The 18,871-nt window shown below is 39.3% G+C and overlaps 1 protein-coding gene across 2 annotated transcripts; it reads left to right on the forward strand.

The window, feature by feature from the left end:
- Positions 1–571: 571 nt before the first annotated feature.
- On the forward strand, positions 572–18,454 carry cnsta (consortin, connexin sorting protein a). 2 transcript variants are annotated; one of them, XM_056377036.1, is made up of 14 exons: positions 581–687; positions 3,237–3,306; positions 3,692–3,781; positions 4,114–4,515; positions 5,410–6,092; positions 8,465–8,495; positions 9,552–9,638; positions 10,050–10,131; positions 11,065–11,086; positions 11,402–11,468; positions 12,423–12,979; positions 13,458–13,631; positions 14,950–15,103; positions 15,334–18,454. In XM_056377036.1, the coding sequence occupies exons 3-14, from the start codon at positions 3,769–3,771 to the stop codon at positions 15,540–15,542; spliced, it is 2,481 nt and encodes an 826-aa protein (XP_056233011.1). In that variant the 5' UTR covers positions 581–687; positions 3,237–3,306; positions 3,692–3,768; the 3' UTR covers positions 15,543–18,454. The 2 variants fall into 2 exon arrangements, with proteins under 2 accessions (XP_056233020.1, XP_056233011.1); XM_056377045.1 differs by lacking the exon at positions 3,237–3,306 and having other exon boundaries at positions 572–687.
- The last annotated feature ends 417 nt before the right edge of the window (positions 18,455–18,871 follow it).

Below are 18,871 nucleotides of genomic sequence, written 5' to 3' on the forward strand. Positions count from 1 at the left end.
ATAATATAGTGTGGGGGAGATATTGATTTTGGGCCTTTTTTAGGATGTGGTACCATCATTGCTCTTACTTTGGTGAGTCTTGGGGTTTTAGCCAGGCTAAATCTATTACTTTGCTTCTCTAGTTGCATACAGTGAACACAGTGATTTATAAGGTTGGAATGACATGGCCATTTGTTATGAGTGCTTCACTTGTCTATTTTCATGTCATACACGCCAAGCAGTAATACATCTGTACAAAAATATAGCTTCTGAAATAAATTATTTTACTGTAAAGACCACCAGGTAGATGTGAGTGACTGATTCTTATAAGATGGGGCTTTGGATTCACAGTAAGCTCAAGTCTCTAAAATCTAAACTTATCCAATAGCTATCCCCAAAGCGCTGTAAACAGCCGGGTTTGCCAGCACCTTGAGGTGAAAATAGGTCAGTGAGAGAAAAGGCACTGGAATTGAGCTGGTGGCAGTGTACTAAGAAATGCTCGTTGAACAAAATCCACGTACTAACAATGAAGAGACAGAAGGTGGCGACAGTGGATCTGGTGTCCGTAGGTTTTGCAGCAGCAGGCCTGATGACAGCGGTAGCAACGACCCCTGTCTGTCTGTCGGTGACACTTACAGTCATTACAACAACATCCACAGCAAGGTGTCTGATGCCCGAGCTTTTACCGTTCATGCAACATTTTCAGCCGTAAGTATCGTTTTACTGTTGTGTCTGGCAGGACTGGCAGAAGTCTAATAATATGAAAGCTATCGCATTTACGTAAAGCAAACGAAGGTGTATGTTTTTAAGGTTTTCTCCGCGGTGTACTGCCCAGATGTTTCTCCTGTACTCGGCTAGCTCACGTTAGCTAGCAACAGCAACATACTATAACGTTAACAGTATTTTGTCGCCGTAGCCTTGCGGTTAGGTATTAATATTCAGCTAGCGTTGGTTTAACGTTAACTAGCCGGTCATTAACTTGGCTCTGCTCAGACGTTTTATTGCAATTTGACGAAAACGGCTAAAGCCTGTCAAGAGGGGTAATGTCAAACCAGCACTGTGCTTGAACCGTAGCGGTAGCGACCAAGCTAATGTTTCAAGTGTTATTACAGTTAAGGCGAGTCAGGCTAATTAGCTTTTTATTAAAAACCAAATCTAGCTCGGTTAATGAGACAACTAACGTCACCAAGCAATTAGTGTTAGCTGCATCTGTGTAAGTTATATTACAGGGGAAATGACAGACGCAGTCTGCCGTCACTGACTGTCATTTGCGGTGTTTTGACCTAGAGTGGATAACTTGCCCAGGTGACGTTAAATATATATAGGCATAGCGGCGAGTCAAACTTTCCTAGTTAGTACACACATTGTAATTTAGCTGGAGACTTTCTGGCCTGAACTGATGTCCAGCCAACACTAACCCCCCCACATCTCTGAATGACTAAGGTGCCATCACTGCATATATTTTACGTCTCGTTTGCTGGCTTGCCAGATTTTCTTTTGTGATATTTAAGTAATTTATACAAGATCACAATGTAAACATGACCTGGTACTCTGTCTGTCTCACAGAATATGTTAGTAGGTTTCATGTTGTTTTAAGCTATGTTCCTGTCTGTGGCTCTGCTGTCTGTCTCAAATCTTAACAGTGGCCTCTCACAGGACAGGGTCTGTTTCTTCCACCTTTGTGTTTGTCCTTTTGGCTGAATTCCCTTCTTCGTTTGTCCACTCTCATGTGTTTCATTATTCATGGTCGCCTCTGGAGGAGGGCACAGACAAAAAGAGGAGGTGATAGATGGTTGTATGGACAGATGGCTCTGTGGGAGAGGAAATTAAACTGTAGATTAAAAAAAAAAACTCTACAAAGCATAATAAAGATGTCTGGTAGGTACAGTGACACCTGTGTGTGTTTGTGTGTGTGTGTGTGTGTGTGTGTGTGTGTGTGTAATCTGGAGGTTGTTCTTGCATAAGCCTTAATGTCAAGGGTGTTTGTCATAGTCTGGGACTGTTTTAACTTCCAGAGGGACATTCAGCTTGGTGTAATTGGACCCCAAAATAGCCTCTACTTGGTTCTAGTCTGATCTCAGAGGCATGTTAATATCAAAGAAAGCAGACTTTGCTCCCCAGTGGGGTATAGCATGTATCCAGTAGGTGCTGTTTAAATATATAGATCTTATGCAACCTAATAGCAAGATGATTATGTATTCCCTCACTCCCCTTTGGAGACAGCAGGTCTCAGGGCTGATTTTGTTCATGGATTCATCTACCAAGGCATTTCTCTGGGACACTTGTCTATTACCATATTTTATGTGCAAATGTCACTAAGGGCCTTAATAATAAAATGGACACAAAGAACCAAAATTGTGCAAGGTGCAATTGTCCTGGCTTTCTTTTTTTCTTTCTAAATGTTTGGTCAGAGTCTCTCTCAGGGCAACACAGGGTTACAGGAAGAACAATTAGCACAGTGCTGCAGGAAACCAGGACTGCATTATTCCTCTGAGATAGGCTTTCATTAGCCGGGCTGTGTTTGTTTGTGCAGGATTTAGATTTCACCATCTTGTGGCTTCAAAATATCACCAAAATCTATAAAAAACTGTTTTGTATGTTAAATCGCTGTTGTCATAGGATTACCTATGAGGGTACTGTAAGATGTGTATGTTGAAAATGGGAAGTACTTTTGACTGCAGACTGCAATATGTCAAATTACATTCCCTAAATAATTGTTGTCTCACAGACCTGAATGCAGACTGTGTGTGTTTAAATTGCATAGGTCCAGACACTGATTGGAAGGAGTTTGCACATGATTCAAATGTTAGACAGAAAAGTTAAGGCACTGGCAGCAGTCTCATTTGCAGGAGATGCAGTTATTTATATTCACAACATGACAAAACTTTGTCAAAAAACAGGTTTTTTGCAATGTCAGATTTTGTGTTCAGTTTGTTGCTGAGCCAACTGAAGTGTGGCACTAAAATGAAAAAGCATATTATTGCACAATACTGGTTTACAGTGTACACTTTTTTATCTTTGTACACCTGCACAATCTATTGCAAACAACAAACCTGCATAAATCCTGTCTTTGAGAATTTATTTTTCACTGTCAGAGAAGTGTTGATTTAATTATGTAATAATTTTTGAGGTTTGTAGTGTTGTTTTGGATTACACTGTATTGTTGGTTATAATATTTTGTCTGCCTCATGTATGTAAATACGGGTAGACAGTATATAATTTGTTAATGTATATATTGCCATGCTTGTCTCCCATAGGTATTTTACTTTTTCTTTTCTACACTGGGTTTACGCTGACACTGCAGTCTCCATGTCATAAATCTTTCTCGTAAGTGTCTTACTGTCGTTGTCTACCTTTTTTTTGTATCTCAGTCTTTCTCACTGTACTTAATATCTAAAGTCTTAGTTGTTGTTTTACTGGTGATGCAAAAGCTGTTCTCTCAAATTTTCATTCTCATTCTTGACATATAACTTGCTCTTTGAGTTTTAACCTTGTTGGCAAGTAGATGATGTTTAGGACTTGTACAGTTTTCAGGTATTTTTCTATAATATGCAGGTTTGTGTCTTAAGAGTTAGTGAAAGTGTTTTGAAGTCCAAACAATCTCTAATCACCATGTACATGAATACGCTTGTTTGCGTTCTTTAAGCCCTAGGGTTTGTTTGACAGCTTGGGAATGATGTTAAACTTGTTTCGTATCTGTGTTTTGTCTCAGGCTTGAAGAAGGGCTTGTCTAACAGGTGGCACTGACCTTCAGGGTTGAAAGGTCAGACATTGTGAGAGTGAAGCCCAATGGATCATGGTGGTGAGCGTTCAAATTTCTCTAAAATATATATTTCATATATAAAATATAAGCTCAACATATTTAAGAACAGCAACATCAAAACCACAATATAAACTCTGATTGGATGTGAGTTACAGTGAAAGTAAAGCTCTGGAGAATGAGAATGGCTGTTTTTTTTTTTTCTATGCTGTGGTTGGTTTGTCTCAAGTTGCAGTTGACTGTGTTGCCTATAAATATGGGGTCCAATGAAATGACATTCATGCTGTATAGGAATTCAGTTTAATTTCTTACTTTATCTCTATTGTAATTTAAACTAATTATTTATTTTAATACATTATTTCTTTGATCTCCAGGTCAGTTTGAGAGGGAGGGCAGAGTAATGTCACACGTTCCTGTGGGTGGGGTTGACCTCTGTGATAACCTACCCAACCCTGAAGCTCTCACTGCCCAAACTCGAAACCTCAATGAGACGAACTCACTTGCACAGAGTCAAAGTCTTTCTCCTTCACAAGATGAAGAGGGGGCGGGACGCAGGCTCATCCAAAAAACCTCTTCCAACAATAACGGGAAGGACGAGGAGGGGGAACAGGGGAAGGAGGGATACACAGGACGAGGCAGAGAGGAGGATCAAGTAGAAGACATTGATGAGGTAATGAAAGAAGAAGAAGAAGTGGAGGACTCAGAGGAATTAAGCGGTCTAATACGCTGCCAGTCTCCAGACACTCCCATGACCGATTCTTCGTATTCAGAAACTGGTAGGAAACATACATACATATATATTGAAAGAGAATTTGAAACAACACTGTGTGTTGTATGTCCATATAATGATATTATAGTATATGGACGTACACCATCACACAGTGTTGTTTCAATTTTTTGCTTCTTACTTTAATATTGTTTTTTTTACTGTGCAATGAGTTGTACATAATTTACGTCTTATTTGAGGTTAAACAACAAAAATTCTAATCCTCCAACAAATGTAGTATGGAAATTGTTTGCCTGGGATTTTTAACTATTGCAGACACTTTTTCACAAATATTAACTAAATAATTATTCAGAAAATTAGTTTGATAGTGTGATAGTTCAAGAAACGACAGTGAAGGCTAGCACTGTGGTCAGTCCGGCTTAGTGACAGTTATAATGCCTTTTGTGTGTGTTTTTTAATCGATCAGCATTTTAGATTGAGGTCAGGCTGTCTCGGGTTTCTGATCACATCACTGAAAAAGAACATCTAGAGAGTGAAATGGGACCAATAAGATGGATGGAGGCTTTGTGTGGCATGAAAGGGAGAAAAGGAATTTGAGGAGAGAGATGAGAGGACCACACAGCAATGAAGTAGTAGAGGAGATCAGAAAAATCATAGACTGGAAACACAAAGACACACACAAAGTCTTTGGCACTACCCTGATATTGTTATTTGTAACAATTGTCAGTAATTGTCAGTGTTTGTCAAAACCAAACAAAGTCATTTTATAGAGCTCAGGTCTTCACACTTTTACTTTTACAGACTTATACATTGCTCAGCACCATTCCCATAGTCACATCTGTATGTTTGTAAGTCATCTTGTTTCAGCAGGTTCACTGTGCCCTAGTCATTCTCTGTCTTTCTCATCTCTTTTTTTGGTTGCCACTGTTTTTTCCCTTTGTAGGCAGTCTGTTGGAGACTCCATATCCTTTCAGCCCTGGAACCAGTCCAGAGCCTACCTCCCCTGTCGTTCCAGGGATCAGTCCAGAAACTGCACATCCCATCAGTCCTGTGGAATTCAGTCAGAGTGATGTCAAAGTGGACTCTCATATGTCCAACACTGGATCAGTTGCCTTCACCACAGGGCCTATAGATTCTGCTACACTAACTGTAACCTCAGATGTAAGGTCCACCAGCCCCACTGGGCCTACATGTATCACAGAAGCTACAGACAGGATAGCAAAAAATACTGACTCCGCTACAGAACATTTTACCTCGTCTACAGAGCCCATCTTCAGTCATGGGCTTGCCAGTTCATATACAGGACCTATCACCTCAACTGCAGAGACATTTACAGTAACTGCTTGCACCACAAGGCTCAACAGTTCTGTTGCTTCCACTCCCATGAGTCTAACAACAGGACCCCTTGCCTCCACCACAGGGCCTACGACTACTGGAACAGAATCCACTTCTACCACAGGACCTATAACCTCAAATTGGGAACACATTACTTCCATGCCAGTGCCCACTTCTTTCTCAGTCTCCACCTGCGCTACTGGGCCTATTCCAAGGCCTGCTCTGCTGGAGTCTCTTGAGCAGTTAGCACAAAGAGGAGATGACACTCACTTTCCACATTACCTTCACCAGGTAACCCACCTGTCTTATATGTGGCATATGACAGATACTTTGAGCTGTGTAGCCCCACCACTCACATATTTGAAAACACTCTTCTCTTTAAAGGTTTCTAAAAGTAGTTTCTTGGTGTCTTTTTGACGTTTCAGTCTCTTTAAACTCTTGATCTCACACTAGTTATTAAATCACCATCATCCACTCAACCCTGTAATCCGAATGGCACTTTGTACCCTAAGGCATGGGTGTCCTCAGTGCCTGTGCTACAAACACTGACATGCACACATAACACACATACAATGAGACACATGCACAGTACATAAAAAACCACACTCTGTCTTCTGTGCTTGTTTCTCTCTCACACACAGGCCTGCATGACTGGACATGTATGTTATATGGTGTGCAAATATTTCTGTCAGTTTGATTTATAAATGGCTCACCTGAGCTATGCTTACTTCCAGGCAAACAGGTGTGTGTGTGTGTGTGTGTGTGTGTGTGTGTGTGTGTGTGTGTGTGTGTGTGTGTGTGTGTGTGTGTGTGTGTGTGTGTGTGTGTGTGTGTGTGTGTGTGAAAAAGAGAGAGGGGAAGTGTCGAGTGATTTATTTATATATTTATTTTATACTGTGACACATGACTGTGCATTCAACTATTTTTTAACAAACCTTTTTGGAAATATTGTAGCCAATGATTTCTCAGTCAGGTCGTAACTTCTCTATTATGGTAATGGTAGTGTATGGGGAAAAGGTTTCTAAGAAGCAGCACTTTCAATGACACTTTCAATTTGGAGGTCTTATTAAAGATCAGTAATCCAATACCCTTTTAAGACGGTCTTTTACGCTGCAAACCTATATCGCAACAACTCAGATTGTGATGACTGTGTTCATGCATTCTGCTCTTGTGTTTCTTGTTTGGAAGAGACGTGACTAATTCGATTGATAAGTCATTCAGATGTTCAAAAAGCACAGTTTGAAGCTTGTATTTACTTGCCCCATTTGAACTCTGATTATAAAGGTTCATAAAGGGCATTCATGGGCAGGTCCACAGTCACTACATTGACAATGGTGAATATGTTACACTAATGATATGCTCACCTGTAAGTATATATTACAATACAACACTAACGGCCAGGTTAAAAAATGGAATTGAATTTATGTATTACTATTTTTAGTTTAAAATCTCTATATAATTGTGCATTAAGCTATTTTGGTTGTTAGAATAAACTAAAAACTAGTTTTGGTAAAGTGGGAGAGGAGGGGCAAATGACTAGAGTTTTCAAAGCCAGCACCATTTGCATGAATATGAATGGCTGGAGAGAAACCCAGCGAGGAGGAGCAAAGAAAGGACAAATTGTTCAGACTTGAGGACTGACTTGAGACTATTGAGGGCATATTTTATCCAGAAAAATGAAAAAAATTAATGCATTACACGTAGTTTAATCAATCTTATTCATTATATTGAGTTTAAAGGGCCACACACATAAGGTGCCAAAATCAGAAACATTCTCAACAATATTACGGGGAAAATACATTTTCATAAGTAAATGGATATTTATTTTCACATTTGCATAATCTTGGTTGTCATGTTCTTGAGGAAAAAAAGTTCCTGAATCTTAAAATTGGACTTTACTTTTTGTGGATATATGTGATATAACTGATTTATAACTATATAAAAAAAAACAACAGATTTTAACTCTTCTTTCCAACTTTATCTGGACCATGTCAGTACAGTAGTTACCTAGAGAGGTCATTCAGACGTTGCACCGCCCCTCACTTTATTAGAAATACAAGAGCCTTATGTGCCCTCCCTTCCTCTTCTCTCTCTCTCTCTCTCTATCTCGCTCTCTCGCTCTCTCTCTCTCTCTCTCTGCATCCCTCCCTCTCTCTCACACACACACACACACACTTCTCTTGTTCTGTGATCAGCTGAGCAGCATGACAGCAACACTTGCTGAAGAAAGGTAGAGTGTCGACCACAGTGTCTCATTTTCTGTCTGTCTTTCTTTTCACTCTCATTTTCAGTCTCTCCTTAATGCAGTGGACTTGCTTAACTGTTGTATTGTTTCTGAGATTGGATTATGAAGTTATTGCGGCTGTAGCAGTACAGTAACTATATTACAGCTTTGTTTAGTATGGTATTTTGATGCTCTATATTGGTGTATTTTCTGCCTGTTTTCCCATATTTGGTCAGATCCTATCTTTATTTGACTAATCCTGTGTCCTGCTCAGGACCCACGTGAGGAATAGTCTCAGTCTGGTTTTAAACCCCTCTTTAGCCACAGGTCCCCTGATAGCTTTTGTGACGTAACTGATGTGATAAAAAGATAGTTTTTGGTTATAAATGATGTAAGCATGCATTTTATTTAAGTTTTTAATCTCTCTGTCTCTTTGCAGATTGCCGAGGCTTTTGTCCTTCAGGAAGACTGTATCCTTATCACCCTGTGTGTGTGTGTGTCTGTGTCGGGGGGAAGGGCAGCTTTTATTTTAATTTGTGCAAAGAGTGTCATGCACTTATTTCCTGTGCATTCACCATGCTACTTGTCCATGCAAGTATTTTCCTGTTTTGGCTATTTACTACTAGAGTATGTTTTTTAATCTGTGTTATTTCACGCAGAAAGAGAGCAAGACATAGAATAGACAGAGAAGAAAAGAGTGGAAAAGAAAAGGGGAAAAGAGGAAACACTGCACAGAAGGAGAAAAGGAAGCGAGGAAGAGACAGTAGATTTTAGTAGAATTACAGAAAGTTATACAGGGAAAAATCAAAACAGGTTTTATCACTTATCAGTATTTTTTCTTATGGTTCAATATGTAGACCCAAAACCTTCTTTTTTTAAATAGAAATGTCACTGTATAGTACATGCATAATTTACAGACTCACACAAAATGAGATACTCTCATACAAATTCACTCAAACACTTACACTCTCAAAGTGTAAAACGTAGTAGGAGGAGGGGACAGGGATGCATGAATGGGAAGAGGAAAGGCAGCAGAGCAAGTATGAGAAAGAATCTGATATTTGACAGAGGTTTAATCAGAGGGAAGAGAAACAGTGGGAGGGAAGAAATGAAAGAATCAAAGGGAAGGGAAAGCTAGCTTAGCTATGTAATGTATGTATAGAGAGTTAGTTAGAGAGAGAGAGAGAGAGAGAGAAAGCATTGAGCCATTTCAAAGAAGGATTGTGTTTTGGCTGCTCGTATCCATAAACATGAGACACTACATCCTTTCTCCCTGACTAGATTTCGTCGACTCCTCCTTATTTTGAATCTCTTTGTCCTCCTATTTTTCCAGTCTCACCTTTTTTTATTATTTTTAAATTTTTCTTCGGGTTGTCGATCTGTACGTCCCATTATCGTGAACGTGATGTCTTGGTAACGCCTTGAGGGAATTTCTTCACATTTGGCATTCATTTGTGTCTCATTTTGTATCGTGTGTGTGTGTGTGTGTTTATTTAGTTCTGTGTTCCTTAACCTGTGATGTTTAGACCATCGGGCATTATGGTGCATCCAATTAGAGAGACTCTATCACCAGAGAGTTTTGGACAACCTGAATACACTACAGGAGCAGTGGGGTAACACACAGAACACGTACATCAGATGCACACATTTACAAATGTAGTGTACACTTTCTGTAATATTCATAATATAAATTTAATATGATTAACCTTTATATTCTTTCTTCCTCTGGATACTCTCTTAACCAGCAGGGTTTAAACTAATAAACTAAATAGAAACTATTTAATTGAGACTTAGGGGTTACTTAACATATTACTGAATGTCATCCTTGTCATTGTCATCAAGTATAAAACTGCTCCACAGTATGTGTTTCTCCTCTATTGGACTCCAATGTATATTTAGTATGGTTTCAGTGATCATATAATGCAAATTCCTTCAGGAAACATTTAGGCTCTTAGAGGCTTCCTCACAGTTATGACCATGCTCTTTACAGTCTGTGTATCTGTGTGTCTCTCCATCTCTCTCAGAGAGTCAGTCTAAAATGACTTCCTCCGACCTGGCAACCCAACATCTGGACACTCTTAAACATATCTGCCAGACGCACAGTCGGTCAGTCTGCGTGCGTGTCTGTGTGCCTGCCTGCCTGCCTGCCTGCCTGCCTGCCAGCCTGCCTGCCTGCCTGCCTGCCTGTCTGTCTGTCTGTCTGTCTGTCTGTCTGTCTGTCTGTCTGTCTGTCTGTCTGTTCTGCCTTTATGGTCTCAAGATTGCTCTCAGAGCATCAAGAGGAACTTGCAATATGTGATATCTATTGTTCTGTTGAAATCAAGTTGACTTTAAAATAGTTTGTGGGTTTACATAGTAATCCAACACTTTGGGAAATATACTTGTTTACTGTAAGGTGACATGTTCACAAGTTGTTGCAATATTCCAGAAAATGTTGATTTCACAACAGAATGATTAATTAATTAATTAACATATTACTATATTCTACTGTGTGTCTATAATAGAGAATTTGTGTGTATTGTTTGGGGATGAGTGTTTTATGTGCGTCTGTTGTTGGGTGTACCCATGCAAGTGTAACAAATTAGTCAAATGAAGCCCACCTTGGCATTTTTCAATATTTAATAAGTCCTCAATGTATCATACCTGCCGGACACACATACTTTCACATCATACACACCTGCACATTCTTTATGCTCCCAGACAGGTGGCGTCAGTGTGTATGTATCTGTTTATATGACTGTTAGCATGTATATCTTTGTGAGTGGTGAGCACTGCAGTGATAGTTAAAACATATGGCCCTCTGCGGCTGGTACACTTTCAGACACTTGAGCCATCACACTACTAGGGTTTCACCTCACGTAACACACACACACACACACACACACACACACACACACACTTTGTAATAGCCAGGGAAATGTGTTTGGGCTAATATTAGATTGGGAGAGTAGAGAACGGTCACCCATCTTTCACGTCTTCATTTACTAAAACCAAGAACAGACCTCTCACTCTGTCTCTCTTTCTCTCTTCTGTTCATAGACCAAGGGCTAGAGATGCTGTGGTAAGATGTTCATCATTCATCATTTTGTGTGTGTGTGTGTGTGTGTGTGTGTGTGTGTGTGTGTGTGTGTGTGTGTGTGTGTGTGGCAGAATGACTGTGTGGTTTGCTTTTCAAGTGACTCACTGATGCCATATTAACATGTTACATGTAAAATATCTATTTCAATTATTTATAGTGTACATCTAATGTGTAAATGACCTTTCATGTTCTCCAGTAATGTATAACTTACACATTACTAAAGCATACAGTGTATATACATTTTGTTGTGTATTTCTGCAGATATTTATTTCTTTGTGTATTTGTGTGTATGTACAGTGTGAATCTCTGGACTTTTTGAGGCCTACACTCGAAGAAGGTGGTGCACCGGCTTCATGTACTTTAGGTGAGTGAGTGAGTTTGTGACAGAGTGGGTGTGTTTATGTCAGAGAGTACTGTTGGTGATTTTGCATGTTTACTACATTGATTACAAACCACTTACATTTTACATTGCAGCCAACCAAACCAAACTAGGAATGTCCTAAGTTAAGGTCCACCTACTAGCTTTTTCAGAGCTTTCAGCTGAAAGGACAAAGAACTTCTGCATCTCTTGATTCAGTTGAAAGTTTTGGAGAAAGTTAGTAATCAGTCCTCAGGTCAGCAATAAGCTTTGACCTTTGCCCTGTGCAATACTTTGTAAAGTGGTTGGTTATGATGTAATTCATGTGCAGTTTGTTGTTGAATGCAAAACCACTGGTATGCTGACGAGAGCTGTTACTTAAGCCATGAGAATTTTAACCTTTGGACATTTTGTATGTCTTCAGTGGCCGTTATATTGATCAGACATTAGGGCAGTTTTATTTCATACTGTGTGTATGTGTTTGTCACTAAAGGCACCTGGTTTGGTATTCTACTAATTAATGAACCAAGGAGAGACTGGTGCTTTTTTTTCTTCCAGTAAGCAGTTCATCTTTTAGGAAAATCCTACATGCTTCATACTCATGTCTCAGTGAATACATGGAAAAGGTTTATATCAGTCTATTGAAGATCACAATGACCCATGTGTGTTTATATTTTAGAGCAGTTCTCCCTGCTTGTAGTAAGAAAATCACTGTCAGTGTAGAGCATTTATTATGATTCTAGTAGAAAAGACTGGCCCACGCGGACTAAACACTTTCACCCTGGTCTTACGTACAGCTGTTTTAATTCATCAACTGTCTTTATTTTCTGCTTAAAACCTTTCTCTGTTTTTTTTTCTGTATGTCCTTCTTAATATCTACCACTATTTCTACCACACTCCACACCCCACCCCACCCCACCAAAACCCACTCTACTCTCTATTTTTTTTTTTTTCATCCAGCCCATCAGGTTGACGGAGGGATAGAGCAGAGAGCCAAAGACTCCTCCCGCTCTCAGAGCAGTGATCCAGTCATACCCTCCATTAATTTGGCTGATAGGCTCATTTCCCCTGAGACCTTAGAAAAGGACGGGGATGACCCAGACAGGGAATTAGACGTGAGGGATGGTTTCCATGGATCTCAGCTGACTGACAAGCACCGCAGCAACAGAGAGGGAAGAGAGGCAGAGGGAGGGGTAGGACATACCATTTCAGCCATAGGAAATGGTCTGCACCCCTCTACAGCTGGAGAAATGGATCAGTCCAAGCCTGCAGAGCAGCAGGGAGGAGATTTAGGTCCAGCAGAGGGAAAGGAGGCAAAAAGGGAAGAAGAGGAGAGGGACGTGGAGGAGGCAGCAGAGGCTTTAGAAATGGAAGATGAGGGAGAGGAAGAAGAAGAGGAAAAGCAGAAGGAAAGAGACTCTGCTTTTTGTAGGAAAGCTCTGCCAGTGGAGACCCTGGTCAGTGGGGCAGAGGTGGGGGCACAACAGCTGCACCGGGAACTACATGAGGAGACACAGGTATATATCCAATATATCCAAATGTGTTGGCTACTTAAGATACTAATAATTTAGCTTTGAAATATAAAATGATAAATACCAAAACTAGTAATAGTAAATATAAAAAAATAAATAGTTTAAAGTAATGTCTGTCATTTATGTTATCTGTGAGGTCCTAGTTTGTTTGTTTTGGGAGTGATTTTACACTTTCCTGAGATCACTTAAAGTTAAACTGTCAGCAGTAGCAGGATCAGTTTCATATTTGTTTTCCTCAGTTGAGGTTTTTCGTTTCTCTAGGTTTCTGAAGTGATGGTGGCTATTGCAGCTCATGCTAACTACTCACTTCCTGTATTTATATTAATAAACCATTGCTGGAAATGTAAAATCACTTCCTCTGTTCCAGATTACAACCCACCAGAGTAGAGAAACAAATCGGATTACTGTCTTCACAACTGTATATAAATATTTAAGTTATAACTGCATTCCACAATCGCTGCAGGAGAGTGCTAAAACCTGCCTGAACCAGGAGGCCTACCTTCCTCAGGAGGCTCATATAAAGCAACAGGAGCAGCGTGAGGAGGAAGAGGAGGAGGAGTACGAAGTAGAGCAAGCTGACATCATTAGAGAAGCTGCCTCACTGGACGACTTGGCTAAACTCATCACTGTAGAGGAGGTGCGCTTTTCTGTTGATAATTAAGGGAAAGTTATGTTCCATGGATTTAATTTGTTGAGTATTTTTGGCCATTTGTTGACTGATTTGCATGAATGCTGATGTAGGTATGTAGAGTTAAGATTATATGTACAGATATGTATTTAACCTGGCACGATTTGTCACATTTTGTTTTCCTTTCAACCTAAGCATGAATGTAATCACTCTTGAACTCAAGAAAAACACACTGGTAGAACCACAAACACAGTTAAAAATGTTCAAAAACTTCAAACTGCGAGTTGACGACCATTTCAAGGTTTCTGTTTGACTGTAACTGCCCATCCAGGCCCTTTATAATGGACAACACAGTGCCCTGTTGTAGCAGACCTAATGATATTACCTAGCCATTACTGTGAGTCTCAGATGATGGATTTGTTTCGCGGATATGGAAGGCAATATGACATTTAACTCTTGTATACTGAGAGAATTAGACTATGAAAGAAAAGTAGGAGAATAGAAAGTGTTGTGCAGTGTGTCATGCACTTGCAATGTTGGCATTTAGCAGGATTGTTGTGTTGTTATTCTGATGTAACCACTGTAAGTATGGATGGATTCCTGAATTTGGTTTCATATCTGTCTCCAGTGGGGATAAAAAAAGAGTCTATTTTATTATTTTTTTCAGATTTATTATTGATGGTGTCTTTACTTTTCATAATTTCAAAGTTAAATCAAAATCTTAAATGTGAAAGAGAAGAACGGGAAGAGACATAAATGAAAGAGAGATAGCTGCAGAGAGATGGCAGAGACAGAAAAGAGCTGGTACAGTGGCAACTAGAGAAGTGGCCTGCTTTTATCAAATACAGGATGTAGAGCAGTTAGGGAAATATTCTATAAGCCGTGGTAGCTGTAATACTTGGAATCAAGAGGCAGCAGGTGGATGACGATATTATTACTACATGATGTAACAATAAACAGAAGTATTGCGAAATGTCTGCCACCACTTGACCAAAGGTCATTTGTTACTGTAATTTGTATTTTAAACTTTTGCAATAAGCGTCGGATGATCATGGTCAAATGTGCATAACTGCTATCATGGGAAAGTGTTGCCTGGTACTGTGTGATAGTAAATCTATGGGAGGTGGCATTGAAAGTAAGGGTTAAAGTTCAGTACTGCTGGTTATGTGGTGTACTGACACCTGGTGGACATCTGGAGGTGCACCCTTGTCCGTGAAGATGAATAGATTAAATTGTATTTGTTGTAAATAGAAATTGTGTGTATGTTAATATGTGTGTCTGTAGTTCTCAACAAGTCTTCAACTCTTTTTTTTATTTTTCTTTGCAGATGTCTCCTGCTTCTGGCCTGGTGTCCATATTGAAGAAGCGGAGTGTGTGTGTGGACGATGTGAGCATGCCTCCCAGTTCAGAGCCCCGGCCTGACAAACCCACTGCCAAAAGACGAGTCCACTTCAAAGTTCCTGGAGATGACTATGAGCAGGGTGTGTGTGTGTTTATTGTCTACGATTCAGAGATACAAACCCCCCTTATACACAGAACTAGTAAACCAACTCACTATGGCAGGATTAACCTACACCAAATGTACAAATCCATTTTCACACTGGTCAAAATAGTTGATAAATTCTCACTTCCCCAGTACACAAAATTATTCTGACCCCGTGTACCCTCCCTCCAACTCCCTCTGTCTCTCCCTCTCTCTCTTTCTCCGTAGATGTTGGCGGTGGGGACTCCTGCCTGCTTCTCTTCCTGCTTTGTCTGGTTACTGTAGTGATCAGTGTGGGTGGCACCGCCCTTTACTGTGCTCTTGGAGATGCCCACTCCTCCGTCTGTCAGGACTTCTCCAGAAATGCAGACTTCTACATTGGCCAGATACAGCGCGGGATAGCTCATCTCCAACACTGGTTTGCCCCCGCGTCATAGCAGTAAACAGTTTGTCAGCATTGTGGAGCCCTTGGCCTTACCGTTTATCGCTGTAGTTTCCAGCAGTTCCTGCTACTTCCTGGGACAATGTTTTCCGAGGTAATAGTGCCAGGAAACTGCTACAGTCCCTGCCGCCATGTGGAGTTTGTGGCCATTATGCTGCCTAATTGGTTAAATGATTATCCAGATAAAATTCCAGGGTTCACTGAGACAAAAAGTCATAGATCAGATGTCCCTTTACAACCCTAGTTTGAAAGATAAAGAGCAGAAGAGGAAGAAGTCACCTATAACCTTCTCACCTCTGTCCAGATTAAATACGTCATTAAATCTCAAACTAGGTTTAAAACTTTGATGTGATGAAATGCTGTTATTGAACGAGCTAAGAGCTGTCTCCATATGCACGTTCACTGTCAGCAAGTTTCAAAAGTCACTGTTAAGTAAATCAGCTATGACTGAAAACAAACCCTCACTGACTCACACTGGACTCCAAAGATGTAAGTCATCTCAGTTAAGAATAAGATCAAGATAATAACAGCTGCAATCCACAGAAATAAAAAAGAAAAAAAAGAAATATATAATGTATAGTTTGTTAACTGGGGGCACAGGGATGCTCTCTCCACGCACTGCACAAATGGGAAGTGGCCCAATGGGTATTTTACAAACTGCTGCAACCACTGGTGTTGCTTTTATTGTTGACTTTTTTAAATCACAAATGACATTTTAAAATGAGCTTACCATTCTGTGGTCCTCTATTTGGATTGAAATCATTATGTCTTAATCATGTCTTAAACCTTTGAATGAATGTTTGGGGTTCATTGTTAAACTTTGCTTTGTGTCATCTGTGGGGCATTTATACAGTATATTGTCAGATAAGAGATTGAAAGAGTTATTTTGGTATTTATCAAAACTGAGCTGCTAATGGACAAACAGGCACATCAAATATGTCCCATGGGGGAAAGTTACACAATTTCATTGCATGTAACAATTGTGATGTTAAGTAATGTGATAATTAGTTGCTGAAGAACTCTTAAGCAGCTGTACAGCTTTACTCCATATGTACTTTCCCCCTGCACACATTTGACATGAATGTCCTGTAGCTGCCCTTTTCTGTGTAACTACCGACAATGGACTTGCAGCAAGCTCATGTGGCTGCCATTGAAGAGTAAAAGTATCTGTTTATGGGTTTCAATGAGCTAATTTTAGCTTTTTGTAGCATATGCAACATGTACAGGAACACAGTGCACCTTTGTATATATTGTCAGAAGAATGTTTAACATGTTGCACATGAGACTGGTACAATTTTATATTACAATATTTCAACACACGTGGTTCTGTTTGTCCTCAACTAAACATATCTTTTACATGATTTGATTTGATTTGAACAAATATCCACTGTTTTCAGGTAAAGTGTGAAAGGTTCATGTCAGTGAACATTAGTTATGCACAGATCGGTTAACAGAAAATACCCAATTGTAAGTATGGAATATTTCAGTAAGAAAAAAACAATAACTGATTAATGAGAGATATACAAATGTTGGAAACTATACTTATTCAGTGCACTTCATCAATACCGCCTTGATATTGATTGATCATTTAAAGTGCTGTCAGTCCAGCTCTGTGTGTTTGCTGTTTTGGGGGATTCTGGGCACCATCCTTAGTTTGTGACTGTCAATACTTTCAATGTCAAATTTGTTTTTTTTTTTTCAAAATAGATTTTTGGTACTTAGAAAGGTTTTGCCACCACTTGGTCTTTTTAAAGACTCATCTCGAAAACATTTGCCATTATTGTTAAGCATATAGTACGTCTAATGTGTTTACATTTGCTGAAATTTGAGCCCTGGTTAGAAAAAAATAACCTTTCTTTGTGTGGAGAAGTTATTTCCTTATCAAACAGGGAAAGGTTTGGTCTGAAAAAAGGCTTACACTTTATCCATGAGAGCAGCCTTTTAAATGTCTTTTAACTCTTACTTCTAATTGTTTGAAAACAGATTTTAGTCTTAGTGGGGGCATTTTACTGCTTAACCTCACTTTTTGCCCAGTTAGACATCCATAGTTTTTATGTTATTGCAACATATTGTAATGTTTGGTTTCCTGTTCTTTATTTTTCCTTTCATTTGTTGTTGTAGTGGATGCGATAAAAAATGCCCTAGAAAAACCACATATCTTAAAAAGATCTTAATTGTCAGCAAGGAAAGAAAGAAAGAAAGAAAGGAAAGATTCAAGTGTCTTACCTATGCATTTTAACGGATTAGGATAAAACAGTATTATCTTTCTCTTATGCTGTGTCACTCAGAACCTGAAAATTCATTTGAGATATGAGGTTTTCCCAGGACATAACGAATAGTAGATTGAGTCTTGTTTTTATTTGCACATGTCGTCTGGCTGGTTCAGATGACTATCTTTCAGAAAACCTCAAATTTACTCTTTAGATGGTTTTAATTATTTATAATACTAAGGATGTCAAGTCAAAGTGGTAAAGAAAAAAAGAAATGCATCTTTTGTTTTCTGAGCTGGATTGTTGTCATCACACATCAGATATGTTGCTCATTTCTTATATCACCATTGTTCTTAAGGAGGCTTTGACAGAGAATTTGATTTCTTATTTTATAACCTAACTCTCCTGAATACCATTATCTGGCTCATCGATATATGTTGTTTATTTCCATTTATTTTCACTCATCGGTCCCTAATGATGATTTGAAACTGGTGAGTTTGTGTTGCTGCTGTCAGTAATGTCATCTTCACACACAGATGGTTTGTGTTTCTTTCATCTGAAGGCACAGGATATGTTTTCATTTGTTTTCCCTAATTGGTTTTTAGCAGAACATTAGAAATGAATGAATGAAAATGATTTTTGTGTGAATCAGTACTGTGTACCACTGTTATCAGCCTGATGAAAGGTGTTTTATTAATTGTTTGCTGAATTCTTTTCACTTTGTTCTTATAGATTGTTATAAGGAGATGAGGTTTTTCCCCTGTTATGTCTCCTGTTAAAGCCATTGAAAAAAGTTGTTTGTGAGCCTCCCTTCTGTCTCCCCTGCAACAATACTGACGTGTCCTTGTTCATACAAATAGAAGATAATGAGTTGAACTTTGTATTTAGAAAATTATGAAGCTGTTGTGAAAACTTTCCCACTTTTGCTTTGCAGAGCTTCAGTGTACTGGTACGGGCTGTGTGTAAGTCACACTATGGATATGACTGTCTCAGTCATGTGGCAATACATTTAGTTACATAACATAATTAAGCAAAAACAAACAAACAAACAAAACAAAATACTTTGTTTACCTTCACAGATCACGTGATTCTATCATATCGTCAGTATGTCATC

Source organism: Seriola aureovittata, chromosome 1 (genome assembly GCF_021018895.1).
Source record: "Seriola aureovittata isolate HTS-2021-v1 ecotype China chromosome 1, ASM2101889v1, whole genome shotgun sequence".
NCBI classification, from domain to species: Eukaryota; Metazoa; Chordata; class Actinopteri; order Carangiformes; family Carangidae; genus Seriola; species Seriola aureovittata.

Coding starts and splice junctions, on each gene's coding strand:
- cnsta (XM_056377045.1), top strand. Junction 6,093..8,464: donor TTCCACATTACCTTCACCAG/GTAACCCACCTG, acceptor GTCTCTTTGCAG/ATTGCCGAGGCTTTTGTCCT. Junction 9,639..10,049: donor TACACTACAGGAGCAGTGGG/GTAACACACAGA, acceptor CATCTCTCTCAG/AGAGTCAGTCTAAAATGACT.